Source organism: Petromyzon marinus, chromosome 6 (assembly GCF_048934315.1).
Source record: "Petromyzon marinus isolate PM22_M1 ecotype Great Lakes invasive population chromosome 6, UKy_Petmar_22M1.pri1.0, whole genome shotgun sequence".
NCBI classification, from domain to species: Eukaryota; Metazoa; Chordata; class Hyperoartia; order Petromyzontiformes; family Petromyzontidae; genus Petromyzon; species Petromyzon marinus.
Genome location: NC_133672.1, coordinates 15759788 through 15781001, shown reverse-complemented (window position 1 = coordinate 15781001; position 21214 = coordinate 15759788). Strand labels below are relative to the sequence as shown.

Below are 21214 nucleotides of genomic sequence, written 5' to 3'. Positions count from 1 at the left end.
AGCAATGATATTGCCTTTGACAGTTAAATGGGAGCCCTCCTCAAGGCCGCACGGAGGCTTTTGTCTTCACTGTTACAGGGTGACCTTCATTTGCCACGAGATACGTTTTGGAAGCAAGAGGGGGGGAAATGAAAGCTCAGTTCAATAATTGCTCATGAAGTGTCAAATCTGTTAACATTCTCTTTGAAGCTCAGTGCAATCCAGCAGAGTGTTTGAGTGTCTGTAAAAACGTTGTTCTATACTGACCAGTATGGAAATGGAAGTTGCCCTTGGTTGTCTTGTAGTATATTTATACAGTTTTCTTCAGAGGTTATAAAGGGTTAGTAATGTTAAAGTAGATGCTGAGCGAATATTTTATTTAAGCTTACCTGGCATCTGTCTTAAATTTTATCTTTCCCTGTAGGGAGTATCTGCTAAGTTGGGATCATGATCGGAGTTCATATTTTCAGTTTGCAGCTTAATTTATTCTGACAGTATCCAGTGTTGCCTAATTACCCAGGCCTGTATTAATTGCAGTCCACTATTAAACTTTCATTTTGGGTTAACCACACAGGAACCTTAGGAAGAGTCAGCTTATTAGCATTTCCCTTCATTTCACTTTCAGAATGGACCCTTTTATATCAACAATGTATAGTTTTGTGAGATGTAGCCGTGTGGTTTCACTCGGCAAGGTAACTACAGTCCTCTGTGTGGATAGTTGAAATCTAAATACCTTTTTTTCCTCATTTCCGATCGCGGATCTGTAACAGCACAACTAGTTCCCATCCACTCCAGTCTATTAAATCCATATCGAGGTAGTCCACGTTGATCTGTGACTACGTTCAAAATTATAGCATCGAGGGCCCCGTGGAACTCTATTATCTTTTGTTCCCGGCGGGGTAGCACTTAGCCCACCTGGACTTAGGAGAGAGACACACTACTTTTATCGGAGATGCCAAGGGTTGCTTGAAGCGGCTCTTCTCGGCACACTCACGGTGGCAGGCGCATTATACACGTGCCCCATAAATCAATCGTACTTCCGTGGCTTTCTCCAGTGGCCCAGGTTGTCTCGCCAAGCATTCATCTTAAGGTCACGTCATGCACTGAGAACTCTAAAGGGGCTATGCCGTTGTTCTTTTCACGTCAAATTGTGTCTCCAAAACGAAAGGAGAGAAAACATTTTTTGTACGTGATGTTGCAAGTGCCAAACGTGTCGCAGCTCTTGAGAGATTTGGCTTTTATGCGTTGCGATTTGTCTTGAATACGTTTTTGGTCAAGTTCCAAAGGAGTAAACCAAACTAAATAAAGCTTTTTTTTTAATTGAATCGCAGGAGCGTCATCTCAAATCCACATTGTCTGTCATAGACACTAATTAGCTTTATTATTGGCATCTCATTCTGTCCATGAAGACATTTGATGACACTGTAAGATAATGGTCCAAATAAAAATATACCCGTTAATAATGGCACGTGCACCGTACACAGTGAGAGCTGCACACCCTGCCACTGATTTGAAGGTGCACACGAGTGTAGCATAACAACAATGTTACACCAGGCTAGAGGGCTGCAATGAAAATACACCTGTGGTACTCAAAAGGTTTTCTCTGGCCTGTGTGAGTGAGAATATGCAATTCTGTCAGTGTTGCTGCATCGTGGAGATTCAGCAGGTGACTTTTCTGAAAATCTTAAAGTTGTTGGCTTACGTGTGCAAGATATTTAAAGACACACAGTTGCAGATGCTTCTCCATTTAATTTGTAATTTGTGACGACACTCACAAATATGATATGGACTCAGACTATTGTGATTGGCAATAAGTGACGGCAAAGCAGTTATAAGTGACTCAGAATTGTGCGCAGTTGCGTATGCAGCACACGACTTCCCTGAAGGCATTCACCTTCAGCGAGCGCGATGGCGACCACACAGCGCGGTTCGAATTCGACCCCTCGATCGATGGCTGCGCCATCGCCGCACACGCGTCGAATAAAAAGCAAGGGACAAGTCCTTACTTATTACTAATAACCATAATTTTTCATTGCTGGAGGGGTTGCCCCCCGCCCCCCCCCCACCTGAAAATCCTGGCTCCGCCATTGTCTGTCCAGTACTCGCCGAGTTGCATTGGATTCCGATTGCTGAATGAATACAATATACGGCCGCACTCATTACACACAAAGTGCTTGCCACAAATGAATCGCAATACCTTGCTAATCTCATTAAGGAACGTAAAACCATCTTGCGAACTCGTCATCCTCGCAGCGGATTTTGGTTTGCCATCGAACAAAGATGGTCGCTGCTTCGCGCGCATTCAGATGCGCTTCTGTGGCCGTCTGGAATGATCTTACGATATTACGAAGCCACTGAAGCTATGCGCTTTTAAATCTAGATTGAAAACTCATTTCTTTAGAACTGGTTTTTGTTGTTTAGTTTGTTGTCCTTCCCCCGCGGGCACCTCCAATTAGTGCGGTTGGCTACGTACGGTGTGAAAGAAGTTCAACATACAATATATAAAATCAATATTGGATTGCTTTACAGAAACAAATGCTGTATTCCACCTCGACTCTGAATACTGTATTGTTAAAGCCACCATCCTGCCGATATTTGATTATTGTGACACCATCTACGACCTAAATTCTGAATCTTCCTGAAAACGTCTCATTCCATGATGCATGTATGCTCTCTGGTTTGCACTTGACACCACACAGAACTCATCATTGCAACCTGGATATTCACTCGAATCTCTCCTCTTTGGATATCCGGAGAAACAACGACGGGGCTGTCTTCATTCTAAAGGACCGCTTTAACAAATCCACCAATTACCAAAAGGACGATTTGGTTTCTCTAACTCCCTCCTAGATCCTCCTTTGTGACTCCTTATTCCAATTAAAAAGTACTTTTGCTCAAACTTTTCTTGTAAAAAAAAAGTATTTCATGCTTCTGGTATACCCTTGCCACTCATCTACAGCTTGGTTCCATCCTTTCACTCCCCCTCTTTATTTCCCTATAGAAGCAAAACACGGAGCATACTTTAAACTCTTATTGGTTATTTCGGTAAAGTCACGTAGAAGGGAAATAATAAAATAATAAAAATGAAACAATCACATTCTCACGACGTTTCGGCCACAACACAAGCAGCCGTCCTCAGGTGAAGAAACAGAGCTGTCGGAAAGACAGCGCTCCAATCTGACAGTTCTGTTTCTTCACCTGAGGACGGCTGCTTGTGTTGTGGCCGAAACGTCGTGAAAATTGTATTTTATTATTTCCATTCTACGTGACTTTACCGAGAGAACGAAGAAGATGAATCCCTGCAGTCACGAAAGCTTTAAATCGAAATATACTTTAACCTGTACCTAACTCTTTACGATGTCTCTTGCTCCCACATGTTTGCACTCTTTTTTTACGTGTGTGTTTGTCACTGATACACTAAAATATAGAGCTTACTTGCACATGTACCTAACTTTTAAAAATTAGATTGTCATTGTTTTGGATTCCTGTGTGGTTTCGTTTACGACCGTGAAATATATCGTTTGTAAGTTTGCCAATATTCCTTGAGGACCATCTCTTCCTTCTCTGTAACCTTGATGTTTTCGTCTTTGTTTCGCTGTTGTTGTGCTCATTCGCCACAGATCTCCCCTGTAAAATAGCCGGGAAACTGAATAAATGGGCTCGTCCTGGCAAAAAAATAATTTAAATGTATAATGCACGAAGTCATGTTTTAATATGTACAGATATGTTTGTGTGCTATAATTTAAAGATTTATATCCTTTTTTTAATAAATTCAGTATAGTATGCATATGTCCCGAAAACACAGTCAACAAATTATATGGCTATAAACTCATTAGCCTCCTATGACGTGTATACACTTTTTTTAAAGTAAGATCATTATAAACAGAATAATGGACAATTTAGAGACTAACTAACAACGTAGGCAAGCTGGATGTAGAAAACGTTTTAAACATCTACCAAATAAAACCTGTACGATGAAAGCAGAATCTTGAAATGACGAATGAATATCAAATGTTTTGGAGACTCTGAAAAGGCAATTGAATCCGTAAAAATGTATACAGTCATCCAAGTTGTCACAATTCGAGGCCTAAATTAACCATTTATAAATTATGAAAACCCTTTACATGGATACTGAGATTGCATGAATAAAGGAACAAGAACCTGTACACATCAAAAGGGACAAGTTATTTACAGCTACATTCAAATATAGATTTATTTTGTTTTTTCAAAATTTGATCGGTATTGGCCAATTATTCTCAGGTGATGAATATGTATTTCAAAATGGCATGGTTTGGCAAGCTTTTACAAAATGATGGAAAAAGAAAGGCTGTTGACATGGTTCCTTCCGAGTGCACCCACAACAGTGTAATCTCACATCTCCGATTCAGTGAAACATAATCTTGGAACAAAGCAAACCTCTTGTTGCATAAGGACTTCAATCAAGCTAAAAATGGCAGGCTATTATCACGTGGTGAAGCCTGAAAAAAGAGCATTGTCTGCCTCGGATTCTGACGCACTTGCAAAGGAAAACATGGAAAGAGGGCTAACGTGCTTTACAAACATCTTGAAAAAGAACATGCTTTCAAAGAGAGTAATTACAAATCTGAGTTTATGGAAGAAAAAAAAGTGCGCGGTCAAAACACATCGGCATTCGTGCATTGTGCGGCTGCTGAGTCATGTCTCTGCATTTCATCGAAAACATTCTTGAGTGAATGGCCAGTCTCTCAGTTTTTTTGTAAAACAACTTGGTTGAATCACGGCCGATGGAGCTATAACCACATTTCAGGTGAGAACCTTCAGCGTTAAGCCTTGTCCAAAGGAAGGGTTGCTTTGTAACCAGCTCCAAAGTGCCCTGAAACATTCTCACCGTCATATCTTTCGCCAAGTTGACTTGCAACATCTCTGGTGACGTGAATCATCTGTAAACCCGCACTGCCAGCCTCATTCATGGCGGCGTGGTTTCAAAACGTGGACAGTAATCTGCTATCCACTGATTGCGCGTGGAAATAGTCCCCCAATGGTACTCACGTGCGAAATGCAAAGGAACAAGGCAGATGAAACAAAAGTGGATTAGGAACTTATTTCAATATGCAGCAAGTACTCGATTGTGTTTCGCTGGAGTATATTATAGACCAGGGCTACCCAGCCTGTGTTATGCTGTGGGAAGTGGTCCATGGAGCTGTTGCAAATACAGTTTTTTATAAAACACCTTTTTTTAACCGAATTTTGGCCTTACACAGATGTTTTTTGAGGGTTGTTCCGAGGGTCTTGGGTCCAGATAGGTTGTACGGAGTAGGGTATGTATACATTTGTAGTGCTAGGATTTGTTTAGCTTTCGACAGAAAGGATTGCCTGAGTGCCACGTGATTATGTGGTTCATCTTGTCTGTGTGAGTGCCCAAAATAGGCACATGAGCACGTCAGTGGCTCTCGACAGCGCTCCATTAGCCACAATCAACAAGCAGTGGTGGCCTTGCTCCTGTGCAAAGTTTCCATAGATACTCAAATCAGACTGTGAAGATCTGAGCTCGGACAAGTAAGTGCCCATCTGGCCTGGCTGTCACTGCTGGGATCCTTTGTCCATTATGAATGTTATCTGTCGACAACATATTACTGCAGCAGCCTGCATGTTCCCTGCAGATAGTGAACTCTGTGCTTGTGCTGAAAAGATCCTTGTGCTAGTTTACTAATTTATACGCAAAGCAACAGCCTTCCAATGATAAATGTGCAGCAACTACACCGAGTCACAAGCTGAACAATCATGTAAGCATATACAGTACTGTATTAACTGCATTTTCCCCTTAAGAGTAAATGGCTTCAATATTGCAAGCGAATGTTACAATGTGCCTCGTTATTGCTGTTAACAACACTCCTTACTACTCTATAAGAAAATATATTTGGAGTTTGTAGAGAACGAATGGGAAAATGTTAAATTACATTTCTCACAAACGTTCAAGATTATTTTACTGCACTCACGGTAGAATATGCAATCTCACTCAGTTTGCAAATAAATGGGGTTTTTTTAGATGAGAAAACATGGGTTTTTGTAATACATTCGAGTACTTAGATGAATTAATTTTGATCTTGGCTGTCGCATAGCATATAGCATTTAAGGGACACATTTAGTACCCGAATAGCAAATTTGGATATACTGTAATCTTCTTGTCCAAATTGTACATCTTTCACAAAAATTGTCTATCCGAGAAAAAGGGATACATTATCTCTAGATCACAAGTTTTATAGATAATCGAGCCACAAAAGTAGGCATGCAAAAGTCTACATAATTGCAACATATATGTTTACACATCCCAATGATTAAACATTGATGGTTGGTGGCACTGGTTAAAGCACACTGCACTATAAACCTGGCTACATGAGTTTTGAGTCCCAGCCACATGTAATAAGACATTTGCAAGTGATATCTGGACAGGTCCTGGGGTCGTCTCTTCCCTATCTTGTGCTGACTAACGTCAATTATTATTAAACAACCACGCGTAACCGTATGCAGTGCTGTTTTAAGAAATGGCTGTAAAAAATTATATAACATCGCGCTTTTTTATATTGACCGAGAAAGTTTGTGCACATTTGTCTTTATATGTTGCATAGCCATTGCCTTGACCAGGGGCGGAGCCACAGGGGGGCCTGGGGGGGTTCAGCCCCCCCTGAAATTTGGGGAAAGTCTGTAATCGGGATAACCGGATATCCGGCTGCTGCAAAATGCTGGCTGCCACCTTGTGCTGCCCTGCAGGCTGCTTGAGCGGCAGCCTTTCAAACTTATCGAACTTATTAGCCACATCAGCGGCTCCGACCTATTAATAAGCTCCGCGTTCAAATCCAATAAAATTTGTTTTATACATTTGTGGCGCCCATTGGAAAACATACACTGGATATCTCAGAATATTGAAGTCAGCCCCCCCCAAAGTCAAAATCCTGGCTCCGCTCCTGGCCTTGACATTGTCCAATTGGTGGAGGTTTGCGTGTGCATTATTTGGCCACTTTCGTCTAAAGTGGTGGGCAGCATACTGCTGCTCTCCCGTGGAGATGAATATCTTGCCCAAAGCGAGTACAAGCATCTTCTTTGGTTCTTTCGGTAAAGTCACGTAGAATGAGAATAAAATAATAAATTAATAAAATAAAATAGCACAATAAAATTCTCACGACGTTTCGGCCACAACACAAGCAGCCACCCTCAGGTGAAGAAACAGAGCTGTCGGAAAGACAGCGCTCCAATCTGACAGTTCTGTTTCTTCACCTGAGGACGGCTGCTTGTGTTGTGGCCGAAACGTCGTGAGAATTTTATCATGTTTTATTTTTATTATTTTATTATTTCTATTCTACGTGACTTTACCGAAAGAACCAAGGTGCCTCTGTGGATGTGTAGGCTTTGACTTTAACATAGCCATTTCTGTGACCAGTCACAAGCTAATCACTCAGCTATTTCAATGCTAAATTTTCCTGTTTGATTTGTACTAGGTGCCTCTGTGGATGTGTAAGCTTTGACTTTAACATAGCTATTTCTGTGACCAGTCACAAGCTAATCACTCAGCTATTTCAATGCTAAATTATCCTGTTTTATTTGTACTAGGTGCCTCTGTGGATGTGTAAGCTTTGACTTTAACATAGCTATTTCTATGACCAGTCACAAGCTAATTACTCAGCTATTTCAATGCTAAATTCTCCTGTTTGATATGTAAACCCCTTTGTCAAGGTGCCTCACTTCTCTAAACCAACTTAAAAGACGCTACAAATCTTAACAACGTTCATTGAAGCTCTGTCGTCCCGACAGGTCTGTTCCTTTCACCTGAAGAAGGCCACTTGTGTTGTGGCCGAAACGTCGTGAGAATTTTATTGTGTTATTTTATTTTATTAATTTATTATTTATTCTCATTGTACGTGACTTTACTGAAAGAACCAAAGAAGATGAATCCTTGCAGTCACGAAAGCTTTAAATCGAAACGAGTACAGGCTGTTCACAATTATTGTAGCTCTACACACACACAGTGACCCAAAGCTAGGACACAGCAGTGCACAAATCAAACTATAACCAAAATCACAACAAAGCATTCGGCCTTAACACATTCCTGCGGAGGGAGCTTGTAGGAACGTTGGGTTGCTCGGTCAATGGCCAGGCTCAACGGCGGCACCACGTGGTGTATTCCGCAAATATACCCGACTGTGAGGGCGGGCACAAGCCGGCGTGAGTAGGTTAAAGGTTGAGTTTTATAAGGGCACCACGGGGTGACCAGCCCCTCCCCACCCAGCCCCTCCCCACCCAGCCCCTCCCCACCCTCCCCTCTCCACCCAGCCCCACTCCTCCCATTTTCGGATGCACGACGGACGGAGGGACACAATAATCCCGTGGGCTGGTGTGACCAGGAGGTTCCTACCAGCATACTTGTAGCTCTACACACACACCAAGAGACCAAGGCTAGGACACGGCAGTGCACAAATCAAACAATAACCAAAATCACAACAAAGCATTCGGCCTTAATGACCTTACCTCAGTCTCATGCGCATACATTTAAGCACTGTTTGCACAAATACTACTATCACAGAGAACACTACCCAACAGAAAGGTTGCAGAGTCTTTAATTACTGTAAATCTCTACGAAGATAAAACAAACAATCCCATCAAACAAATATGATAAACATGCACACAGACTGCACACCAATTTCCTTTTTTGTTTAGTTCTTGTTTGTTTGCATAATGCATTATCTTTGAACATGCTAAAGTAATGAGATGGGAATGCACACACTATTAAGGTGCAAATCATCACTTGTCAGTTGGTAAATTTATAAAATTGCGCACCCTGTGTGCACGTGGGGCAATATCAGCAAAGTGAGGAATGCAAATGTGTGGGGGGGGGGGGCTTACTGTTGGCACTCTTAGGTTGCAATCGGCCCTGCAAGGCCACAACATCTCCCAAGCTCACGAAAAAGCCCCGCTGGGCCTTCAGAATGAATGCTGTGGTGCAGACAGCAATAAAAGAAAGACACACGGGCGGGTGGGCGGGCATGCAAGGATAGCAAGGCGCGGCAGCAAACTGCCTCCAGATAACAACACTAATCTCGGAGGAAAGCCTGGCTCTCTTCCTCCCTTGCCCCTCACTATTGTTAAAAGCCGCACAACGGCGCTGTCACAACCTACACTCGTAGACCCGAACCAGATACGGCAGTCTCGATAATGACGCTGCGATTGTTCAATACACAATTATAAGCACTTTCCAAAAAACGCATGGCTTTTTATGTACTGTTGGTGATTGGTGCAATTCTGCAGAATGGCCTAAGACTATCTTTCTCGCCAAATGATATGCCTATGCTGCACCATAATTCAGATGCTTAACAGATTTACATTTTTATACGTATACAGCGTATATTAAGTACTGTGCAGTATCTAAGCTTCTGAGAGTGACAATGATTGTAGCATGTCATCTCCAGAGATATGCTAGTCTGAGCTCCCTGCAGACTTCAACAAAGTCGATATGAACAAAAAACTGTATAAGCAGAAGAAGTGCTGACAGGATTGGATTAATATTGCGTTGGGCTCTATGCCAAGACTTTTAGGCCCCCTACATTTGCTGGTTGGGCTCCCCCCCAACGCCCCCTGCCTGTCCGTAGGTAACTGTCAAGTTTCACCGATGTGTTTTTCTAGGTTGTACCGCATGGTGTTGGGAATTCTGTCTGATTTTATATACTTGAAGCTTCTTTGAGAAATTAAATGTCCAGCTCCACGCGCTGGGAAATTCTTCAGGAACCCCATAGCCACCATGTGGAGCTAAACGACGGACACGCGGTACAACCCGAAAGAAAAAAAAACACATCAGAGAGACTTGATTCAGCTTGGCCCAGTCTTGGTGTGATCATGGGTTCACAACAATTATGGAGATGTCTGAAGTCATGGGTCACTCTCGAGGGCAAATCTAGCTATTGTGGTTAGCCTGGGTCCGGGTTACAACCCATTCCACATATAATACTTTCGTATGCCTTGATGGCAGTTTATCAGGGTCCGTTTATGAAAAATAATACAAACAGGGCAAAATGCGATCATTTTCAACAAGAGCTCGATACTAATTTACAGCCGTTTGTAAATCTTTTGCTGGATGAAGACCTCCTTGAGCACTGTTTTTCATAGGGATTTTTAATATCATACTTTACCATGCTGCGATGATGCGACGGCACGGGAGTACAACAAGATAATGAAAAACTTCACCCTGCCGCTCCATCAAGATCTAAAGGAGGAACCCCCACGACCAAGGCTAAAATCATCATTCACGATCCGACGGTGGAAGTACCAAGATTCTCTCTTCCACGACTATGGTCCACGCTGAACCGCGCTCAAACACAACACGGCAGATGCGCGTACACATTTCATGAATGGAAGATCAAAGAATCGCCCAACTATGACTGTGGAGAAGTCTAAACCATCAAGCACATCACTGACGAATGCTCCATCCATGCACATCCTGGCGGCATCGCTGAAATCCACACTGCGTCAACCACATCATTGGACTGGATGAGGAACCTGTGCATTCATTTATGACGATCATTAAGAAAAAATAGAAACTGTTGCTTTTCACAATGCCATACGAAAGAAAAAGAAGAAGAAGACCACGCTGGTTTGTGTAGGTTGGTGAATTTTGAGGGTGCCAGGACCACTTCAGATATCACTCGCCACTGATTATAGGTAGCTCTTGTCGGGAATTAAACTCGGGTTTTTTTGTGGGTTCTTCGCGTAGTGCGCTGATCACTGCGCCACTGCTCTCGCCGTATGTATTGAGTAAAATAGAAATGTCCATGCTCTTGATGGTGGTACTGTGTTGCACCCGCTCTCACTTGCTGCTACTGCTGCTGTGTGGAAGAGACACTGGATCTCACGCACACCTCAGGCCTTTCCTATTGACATGTCAGTAGGTTGTTTTTTATGCCACGTAGGTTTTATAATTGCTTTTGTTAGGAGCTTAAATTATATTTTTTTAAAATAGGTGTTAGGATCGCTACAAAAAATGTAGACATAACTTGCATTCCTAGCTTCCAATGCACTTAACGGGGCAAATTAATATTATCAGCAATGGTTCTCAACAGTACGTGAAATTCACAAGTGAACATGTAATGCATTTGCTGAAGGAAATTACAGCACTGCTGTATATGCATACACATGCACACATCTAACATTTATGCGTGAAGTGTGTAAAATGCATGACTAAACGTGTATTTCCACTAATCGTGAAATAAATAGCTTACAGAAGCTTATTAAGCAATGCTAACCATGAGCTAACATACTTCATGTAATTGACTACTTGCTGCATATTGCTTAAATATACCCACTGGATACATCAGTGTTTATCTTCAGAAATGTCCGTGTGCTGATTGGCACGAGTCAATGGATAAAAGCAGCCACTGCCCAGGCATTGGGACTAGCTTTAGAGTGCTTGAGGGCTTTTGTTTCTGGACATCTTCAATCACCTCTTGCTGGTGCGGCTTGCCCTTCTCGTATTCCGACGTAAACGTATTGTATTGCACGCTCGAGCCTGTGTCTACCCTGCATTGGTCGATGTGCTTGTTTGTTGCGATATGTGAAATTTGGATCAGAGGCAGAATTGAGATTGATGGGGCATGACTTTAATTCACCTTCTCATATTGGCCTTCTCCGGCACGTGGAATGAACAGATGGGATTACAGCCTGCGATGAGATCTTGTGATCATGCTGTGATGGTCGAATGCACAAAGCATCACAGCTTTTGCTGAGCTCAGATGCTTGCAACCAACAAGTAATCACCTCTGTAGCCTCTTGACGCAATGCAGCAAATAGAGGCATTTGCTTATGTTGGTTCTTTTCGCTTGTGCTGCCTAGCTTCTATACTTGTTGCCGAGTGATATTTCTGCATACTACTTAAGTGCAAACATGCATTCTTGCACGCGTCCCAAGGTTTTGGCATAGGTGTCCTGATCAAATCATCGAAACATAAGTATTTACAGCTCGGACAATACTTACAGTGGTCGCTTCATTATATATTATACGTTGCTGGAATATAGCTCGGGGGAAACAACATGAGATGGAATACAATCCATACTTCGAGAAACACATGGACTTGGAGAGCGTATTGAGTAATGATGATAGGTATGGTAACTGAATGTCCAAATTGGTGACATCATCCTCCCCGTAATTATCTTGTTTCCCTTGCGGGGGCCCAGTGGCAGATGAGATACACAAAGGACCGCACCAATTAACAGGATTTTCGTTTAACAACTTTTGGAGTATGGTTCACTGAAGCATCATAGGGGTGATTGAATACAGTACTGTGTTTTTAAAATAAATTAAAAAAACATCAACGACCTAATACTGTAGGCGTATTATGTAAATCCACGTTTAATTCATGCAAATAAGTGCATGGAACGCATTAGGCACGTCTATATGAACACCGAGGGTCTGCGAATTGTCCTTTTCACCTTGCAAGACGGGTCATTTGCAAGGGTCTCTATGCTGGTTCGCTGACTCTGTGCTGGTATCGGCATTACTTGTGGGACTTTTAAATATGCAACTCATTTAATACATATCCCTTACCTTGTAGATATTCACGTAAGGTGTGTGTCGCGCAGAGCCCGACATGGGTTTGAAGCTACATTACTGGGAAGGACCAAACAACCATTTAAAATCAAGACCGGTGGCGAACCAATTTAGCCCTTTAGTTAAGCCACCGCAATGCCGCTGAGTTACAGTAAAATATAGTAACCAGAACACCGAGCTGTTAGTGTCTTCATGTATATTTTGTCAATGCAGTACTATACTATAGTATTTGTAGTGGCCCCATGTGAAGAAAAAAAAACCTTGGGTACATTCGTAACTACAACACGCATGTTGAGGCTGGTCACGAGACGTGGTGGCGTTATTATTCGCTGGCGAACAGAATGACAAAACCGCGGACGTTCAGGCCGACACACCTCATTCGAGACCCAACATCGCCACTCCCCATTTGCAGTGACATTCCGCCTCATCGAAGACACCGGTGGAACCATCGACCGCACGAGAACATCAACGGGCCGATGCGCAACACCACCTCCATGAATGGACAATTAAAGACAATCGACAGAAGTTCGATTGTGGCCGTGCAAGCCAAACTACGGACTACGCAGTGAAACCACAGTAGTCTGCGCCGCGTGCCTGCGTCGATGGAAGGAATAGCAACACCACACGAACTCTCCTCTCCTGAAGCCCTCTCTCTCTCTCTGGTCTTGGCGAGCAGACTTCGAAGTTGGCATTTAGAATGAACTCAAATTGAACCTTATGGCGGGACCCCGGGGTCCCATAAGCCCCCGGCTCTCGCATAAACTGCGTTGCGACGTTATTTAATGTCTGTTGAAGGCGAACGATACGGCCATCTATTCCTCGAGGCGAGCTCTACACGATGCACTCATCAAAGTTTTGGTTCTTCTGGGCATTCGTCCTCGCTGCTGCGCTTGGACATGACATGACAACAGAATGATCCGCGCCAAGGCGGGTCGCGGCGTTTATGTGCTGCGCGGTGGGACGGAGTCGCCAAAGAGACATCAATCAATTACGATTTTGACTTGCGCTTATTCGCCGTAAGGTTCATTTGTTGGTGAGTGTGGAATTGTGGATCCAATTGCCACATGGCACCCGTTCTGGTGGAGGGGCGGGGGTTGTTTTTGGTGGGGGGGGGCGTGGTTTTGTGTGGGGGCGGAGTGCGGGGTTTTGTGTGTGGGGGATGGGGGCGGGGTTTTGGGGGGGGGGATTGTGGGGGGGGGGGTTCACGTGAGGGGTGATTTGTTTTGAGTCCCACAGAGTCCTTGGATTAACAACAACAATTGAACTCATTGTGTCAGTAACAATGGCCTTAAATGGAGAGACCAAATATGTATAGGCTAAATATTTATAGTAGGCGACGGAGTCGCCAAAAATACATTAATCAATTACGATTTTGCCCATCTTCATAGCACCCACAGAGTGTGTGGCCAGAGAGATAGAATGGATATATGAATTGAAAACAGCTAGCATCATCAGGCGGATAGCCAGATTTGCTAGTTGTAATTACTGACGAAACGTCGTACTCAAATTGTAAATGTTGTGGCTTGGCTCTCCAACACACCGGTGCGCTGTACTAGTGACGAATTGGCCACGTTCTGTTTACGTGACAAACCTTACCAGTTGGCTGTGTCGGGTGGTGGCGGGTTTAACAACACTTTTATATATACGCGATCTAACCCAAAAAAAACCTATATATTATGGATGCTTTAGTTACTACGTGTTAAACTACTTATTTATGTTGTTAAACAATTTAAGGCACTGCTGTTGATAAAAGTGTTGAGTGTTTGCACCACTTTTGAGTGCAGTAGTGGGGGGGGGCTTGGGGAGGTGGGGGGCTCCCCATGGAGTCGAACTCTATCCTCCACCTAGCTGATTCCTCGCGATTTCAATTCAAGATTACGTTCTCTGTGTTTATTATCACAGTATTATTCCGCTTTGTTTTATTCCAGCAAAGCATCACCGAGCCTCAAGACTTTTTTCAGGAGGGTCCAGCCAAGTGTTTTTTTGCAGCAGGGCGGCGATGGTTCCTGCCTGTGTGTAATCCAAATTGATTCATTTGAGGATTTTTTTGTATGATTTTTGTCAAATTTAGACCATGAAGCCGGCAACACAGGTGCCTAACTCTGTGCAATGTATATTTTAAATCAAGGCCGTAATTATGTATTGGGGGGGGGACACACACATCCCCCCCCCCAATATTCAAATATGCTCAAAATGTCCCCCCCCGATATATTGCTATAAAAATATATAATTGCTATGCTATATAAATAAAAACAACAATTTGCTAAACCTTGGCCACAATATCTGGACTTGTCTTCATATAAATCAATGCATAGATTTCTGTTTATATGCTTGTGGTTATGGTTGTACTTTATTAATCCCTAATCTCTGCCATTACATATAATGAAACAAGAAAAGGTAAAAAAGTAAAATCAGAGCAATGTAATACAATACACTATTATAAATTATTGTAAAAAATAAATGAAAAGTCCATCCCATGTGTTAGTGATTTTTTTTTATTTTAGGCAGGAAATGAGTTTTCAAATTTAGATATTTTTCTGGGTTGGGACCCCCAGACACCCTGGAAGATTTGGTCCCCCCACCCCCCCCCAAATGTTGACTGCATGGCTACGGCCTTGTTTTAAATACAATACACGCGCAGTATTAATAAGGGGGGGGGGAGCCGCTGGAATCGAACCGAGAGAGGGAACCTTGCCTACAACATCTGGCATTGATTCAAGTGAGCCTGACTACTGATGAATACACTGATTGTCGAATCCGGTCCAGACGTTGCTCGCATTGAATCACTGCTGCTGAAATTACGCATTCCCGGAAGGACGTTGGGCCCGATGTGTTGTGTGAATAACATTTTTGTTAACAAAAAACAAAACAACTTTACTGTAGAGAGACATGGAGGACATTGTGCCACGGTGTTGAGATGTTAACTACCTCGCCTGGTATGCAGGAGGTCGTGGGTTCGATCCCGACCCTTGACGCCTGCTGTATATTTGAACTTTGCATGTTCTCCTCGTGGTTGTGTGGATTTTCCTCCGGGTTCCTCCGGTGTTTCCCTCCACGTTTAGAAACACTCGTTTAGAGTATCTGGCTGCTATAAATTTCCACGTGATAAGCCACTTCGCTGAGCTATCATTTGTGGCCTGGTCGCTTCTGAGAAAGAGCTATATAGCTCCAGTGGCCTCACCCTGTAACACAAAACATAGTTTAGTTTAATATTCTTGGTTCTTTCGGTAAAGTCACGTAGAAGGGAAATAATAAAGCAACATTATTTTATTATTTCCCTTCTACGTGACTTTACCGAAAGAACCAAGAATATGAATCCCTGCAATCACGAAAGATTTAAATCGAAATTTATAGTTTAGTTTTTTAGTTTATATTACTTATCTACAGTATCTTTTTTTATATATTCACAACTACGCTAATGATTTTATAGAATGTTAAAGTGGGGGGAGCGGAGCTTTGTCGCACAGTAGGCGAGGATTATCCCGCGATGGGCGGGACTTGAGCCGTTTGTGGGCGGGGCTTTGTCCCGTTATGGGTGGGGCTTACGCGATTGTGGGCGAGGACTAGGTCAGTTGTGGGCGGAGTTGATCCAATTGTGGGCAGGGCTGGTCTCGTTGTGGGCGGGGTCTCGCGCCGTGGGCCCGCCTCCCTTGGGGAGAGGCTCCGTTCGAGCTCCCGCGGTACAGAGCCGAGCGGCGGGGAGAGAGCAGTGAGCGTTAGAGCCGCGCGCGTTTGCACGCACGCACACGCAGGTAGAGCAGGGCAGGCGGTGGAGATGACGGAGAGCCCAGCCGCCTCGTCGCCCCTGTCAGCTAACGAGTGCGCGAGCGAATGATTGAGTTTAAGCGCAGTCGCCCGTCCGACGCCGACGCTGCAACATCAGCGGCAGCAGCAGCAGCCCCCGTGCCCGAGCGCCGCGCCGCGGGGGAGGAGCCGTTGGGGCCCTCATGCCCGGCCGAATGAATGGGGAGAGCATGAAGTGCCTCACCTTCTTCCTCTTGCTTCCAGAGGCGCTCAAGAAATCCAAAAAGGTCACCGGCAAGGCCAAGAAACTGCCGCCCGTGTGCTATGAGTTCGTGTCCCTGAGCCTGAAGAAGAAGATGGCAGCAGAGCTGTACGGCTCATCTACCAAGGACATGGGCGTGCAGGGCTTGGGTCCTCAGCAGCAGCAGCAGCAGCGCAACCTCAACGTAAACAACAACCACGTGCAGAGCTCCAACTGGCAGGGCCTCTACGCCACCATCAGGGAACGGTACGGCAAGACGCGGGTGTCGTCTCGGCCAGACGTGTGGGGACGGCAGTACCTGACCCTCTATGCTAATGCCGCACCTGGATTCTGCATTGGTTAATGGGTTTATTACTTGGCGTCCTCATGTCATGGTGGCCCGATGTCCTGATGGTCTTGGTGTCCTGATGCCCTGTTGGCCCTTGCGTTTTTGGTGTCACATTGTTTTTAATGTGTACTGATGTGATGCTCTTTGACCGATTGCTTCAATTGATATTGTCCGGTAGTTTCCTATTTAGATCGGTGTAAGCTAAGGGTCACTTGGGCGTTCTGTGCCACCACTCACTGGTGGCCTGGAGAACTTGCTGGCTTGGTATTCTCATGTTTTGATGTCCTGGTCTTTTGATGTCATGTTATTGTGATGTCCTGCCAGTTTGTGACCTAGGGTGCTTTGACAATCATGGGGGGGGGGGGGGTGGATGCTGGTTGTGGCTATGAGAACAGCGTGTGTGGTCATAACTGGAAGCACCAGTGTTGATATTTAGAAAAATATAGTTTAATTTTTCTGTGATTGACGAGCTGAATGTATTTAGTACAGTACTGTATTTTTCAGATTAGTATTATTGTTGGAGCATATTACGTTCATTCATAGCAAATGTTACGTTATGATTTTACTGTATCCCACATCCATCAAACTTGATAAACTATTTAAAAAAACATGTATGCATTTGCATTATTTTTCTTGCTTTATTACTTTATGCATATTTAAATGTATACTTTTTTTTCAAACACTGCCTTCAATTAAACAGAAAGCAACATGCAGGCCTTAGTGTACGCATTATTAAAGTTGATTGTGTGCCGCGTGTGTGTCTGGTATTGCAGAAATGCTGTCATGTTTAACAATGAGCTGATGGCTGATGTGCACTTTGTGGTGGGTTCTCAAGAGGAGTCCCGCAGAGTACCTGGACACAAGGTAAATATTTGACAAGAACGCCCAGTAGTGAAGAACTTTTGCTCTTAGACATTGCGTGACATTTCTATACAGTCTAGCAAGTTGACTTCGCCGTGAAAGGAACTGCTGACAAGAAGATTGCATCTTCAGAGAGTGGATGGTGTAAAGTAAAATACATTTTTTGACAATTTATTTTTCACTTAGCCTCTTAGTATAAATGTCATGCAGGGATTGGTGCGTCACCTCCTGGGGGATGCATTGAGCAAAAGCAAGTCTGTAGAAAATCTGAAATAAACAAAAACCGTCTGATAAAATAAAATAACACAATAATATTCTCACGACGTTTCGGCCACAACACAAGCGGCCTTCATCAGGTGAAGGGACGAGACTGTCTGGAGGACAGACTCCAGCGCTGTCCTCCAGACAGTCTCGTCCCTTCACCTGATGAAGGCTGCTTGTGTTGTGGCCGAAACGTTGTGAGAATATTATTGCGTTATTTTATTTTATCAATTTATTTTATTCTCATTCTACGTGACTTTACCAAAAGAACCAAAGAAGATGAATCCTTGCAGTCACAAAAGCTTTAAATCGAAAAATAAAAACCGTCTGCTTATTGCTCTCTCTTAAGAACCTGGCTTTCCTGTGTATTTTCAACAGTATGTACTGGCTGTTGGCAGCTCGGTTTTTCATGCAATGTTCTTTGGAGAGCTGGCTGAAAATACAGAAGAAATACACATCCCAGATGTGGATCCTGCAGCATTCTTGACAATGATGAGGTATGTCTAACGATTTTTAATTTACATTATTTCGCAACTTTGTACACTGGCGAGATTCGCATTTATTGAATGTTTAATACATATTATGTCCTATGTGCACGGTTTACTTTTTTGTGATGTAACTTTACATGCTGCCTGTGCGTAGGTACATCTACTGCGACGAGATTGAACTGGAAGCAGATACGGTGCTCGCGACCCTTTACGCGGCAAAGAAGTATATGGTCCCCCACCTGGCACGCGCGTGCGTCAACTTCTTGGAGACGAGCCTAAGCGCCAAGAATGCCTGCGTGCTGCTGTCACAAAGCAGACTCTTTGAGGAGCCGGACCTGATGCAGCGCTGCTGGGAGGTCATAGATGCTCAGGCCGAGCTTGCGCTCAAGTCGGAAGGCTTCTGTGACATTGACTTCAACACGCTGGAGACCATCTTGAAGAGGGAGACTCTGAAGGTGAGGGAGTCCAGCGTGTTCGAGGCTGCCCTCAGCTGGGCCGAGGCAGAGTGCCAGCGTGGGGGAATAGTGTCCACGCTGGAAAACAGGCGGCGCGTGCTGGACAAAGCTCTCTACCTCATCCGTATCCCAGCCATGCCCGTGGAAGAGTTTGCTAATGGTGCTGCCCAATCAGGCATCCTGACGCTGGAGGAAACCAATGGCATATTCCTGTGGTACACAGCCAGCAACAAGCCCATGCTTGAGTTCCCCACGATGCCCAGGAAGGGATTGGTCCCCCAGCGGTGCCATCGCTTCCAATCGTCGGCCTACCGCAGTAACCAGTGGCGCTACCGTGGCCGCTGCGACTCCATTCAGTTTGCTGTGGACAAGCGCGTGTTCATTGCAGGCTTTGGCCTGTACGGCTCCAGCTGTGGCTCAGCCGAGTATGCCGTCAAGATTGAGCTGAAGCGGCAGGGCGTGATCCTGGGACAGAACCTGACCAAGTTCGTGTCAGATGGCTCCAGTAATACATTCCCCGTGTGGTTCGAGCACCCTGTGCAAGTGGAGCCGGACACGTTCTACACGGCAAGCGCCGTGCTGGACGGGAACGAACTGAGCTACTTCGGGCAAGAGGGCATGACGGAGGTGCAGTGCGGCAAGGTCACTTTCCTCTTCCAGTGCTCGTCGGACAGCACCAACGGCACTGGCGTGCAGGGAGGCCAGATCCCAGAACTGATCTTTTTCGCCTGATGCGGGTGACCATTTTCGGCAGTTACATCTCTAAGCACTTGGTGGTTAGGGCTTTAGTCTAACAAGCTTCTGTATAAAGTCATTGATGTATTTGAAGTATACTTGTCAGAGAGCTATACAGTATATATATCCATACCCTGTTTGTAGAACGCTTAATGATTGTATATTATTGTATTGTAGGTGCATTTTGTGTAATACAAATGGTTTACATGTACTGAATGTGTGAACTGGTTGTTTGCAAGAGTGGTAAATCTGGAGATATCTGCCCACATGGCTGGCTTGAAGTACTGTATTTGGCAGTGTTAGAACAAGTATGTAAAATAACTTGCGTGCACACGTGAGTATTTACAGTTGTTGACTCCCCCCCCTTCGGAAAGCGGCTGTCTACCCATATTGTGCAGTTGTGTAACGTGCACCATTCGTTTCTGTTGTATCTCGCCGAGTGCTAGCCTTGTAGCGTGTGCACCATCGCTCTGTTTGCCACGCATTGACTAAATAAAGAAAACACATGTCACCTTTGATGGGTGTGTTTATTCTACCATTTGAGTTTTTAAAACATTTATTACATGTAACAAACCAAATACCATTATATACGGTTTTATCAAGAGCAACTATTAACTTGTTTTAAAACGTCAACGAATTTTTGGGAAATGTTGAGGCAATTCATAAATGTTTGGGTGGATCGGCGGCCATAGCTAGCACTAATTATTTTTATCTGGTCTTGGGCACCTCCTTCAGCCCACACTAGCCAGTGTGGTTAAGTATGGTCGGACAGAATGGCAAATAAAATAAGCGTCTTTCTAAGACATCGAGCAATTTTACAGAGCATGGAAATAACCAACCTTGAAAATGATTATGAATCAATGAGAGCCTCTTGGGCACCACAGCCCACCTCTCCCAGTCTACCAATCTTTGCCATCTGTTTGAAAGTTTAAGAATGCGGGAGATGCATCTGTTGGTTGGATGATGTGCAGAGGGAATGTTCAGAGCCCTGGAGGCCTCAAGTTGCTCATTCCTGCTTGAGTGGAATGCTGGGCAGCAGGGGACAGGTGCGTGGACCTCCACACATGGCTGCATTTCACAAATTCAGTAGATAAATATAAATATAGAACGCCTGATTCATCTTAACAAATCTCTTTCAAATCAGGCTATTTTACGAATGGTAGGTTGCCATTCGTTTTTATAATATAAAAATGCACTTCCAAACCTCACGCTGTCATTGGATCTGTTGTGGATTCATTATTTTGACGCAAGGCACTGGAACATCACTGCTGTCTAGTTAAATGAATATATGCTGTCTGCAAATGTAAATTGTATTTTCAGACTTAATTAGTGCACATTTTCAGTTGCATCCTTACTCTTAGGCTGATGCTTTCGGCCATGTGAGACATTCAATAATTAGCATCCCACAAATAATTATGCAAATAAATGACCGAATAACACCCATTAAAATAAATGCAATCAGATTTAAATTGGCAATTTTAAACATCGTAGATTTTATTACAATTTATAACTTTACAAAAACGTTTAATACTTTCTC

The 21214-nt window shown here is 43.9% G+C and overlaps 1 protein-coding gene across 3 annotated transcripts in view; it reads left to right on the top strand.

Moving 5' to 3' along the window:
- The window catches only part of LOC116939412 (BTB/POZ domain-containing protein 3-like), a 52384-nt gene extending 32191 nt beyond the window's left edge, over window positions 1–20193 (top strand). Inside the window, exons 2-5 of one of the 3 annotated variants that reach the window (XM_032947708.2) lie at window positions 16552–16795; window positions 17651–17741; window positions 18378–18496; window positions 18642–20193. In XM_032947708.2, coding sequence (XP_032803599.1) covers window positions 16644–16795; window positions 17651–17741; window positions 18378–18496; window positions 18642–19674 — 1395 coding nt within the window. In that variant the 5' untranslated portion in view covers window positions 16552–16643 and the 3' untranslated portion in view covers window positions 19675–20193. Of the gene's footprint in view, window positions 1–16169; window positions 16796–17650; window positions 17742–18377; window positions 18497–18641 lie in introns of those variants that run through there. The other 2 variants (XM_032947707.2, XM_032947709.2) reach the window with 2 other exon arrangements.
- Window positions 20194–21214: the final 1021 nt, after the last annotated feature.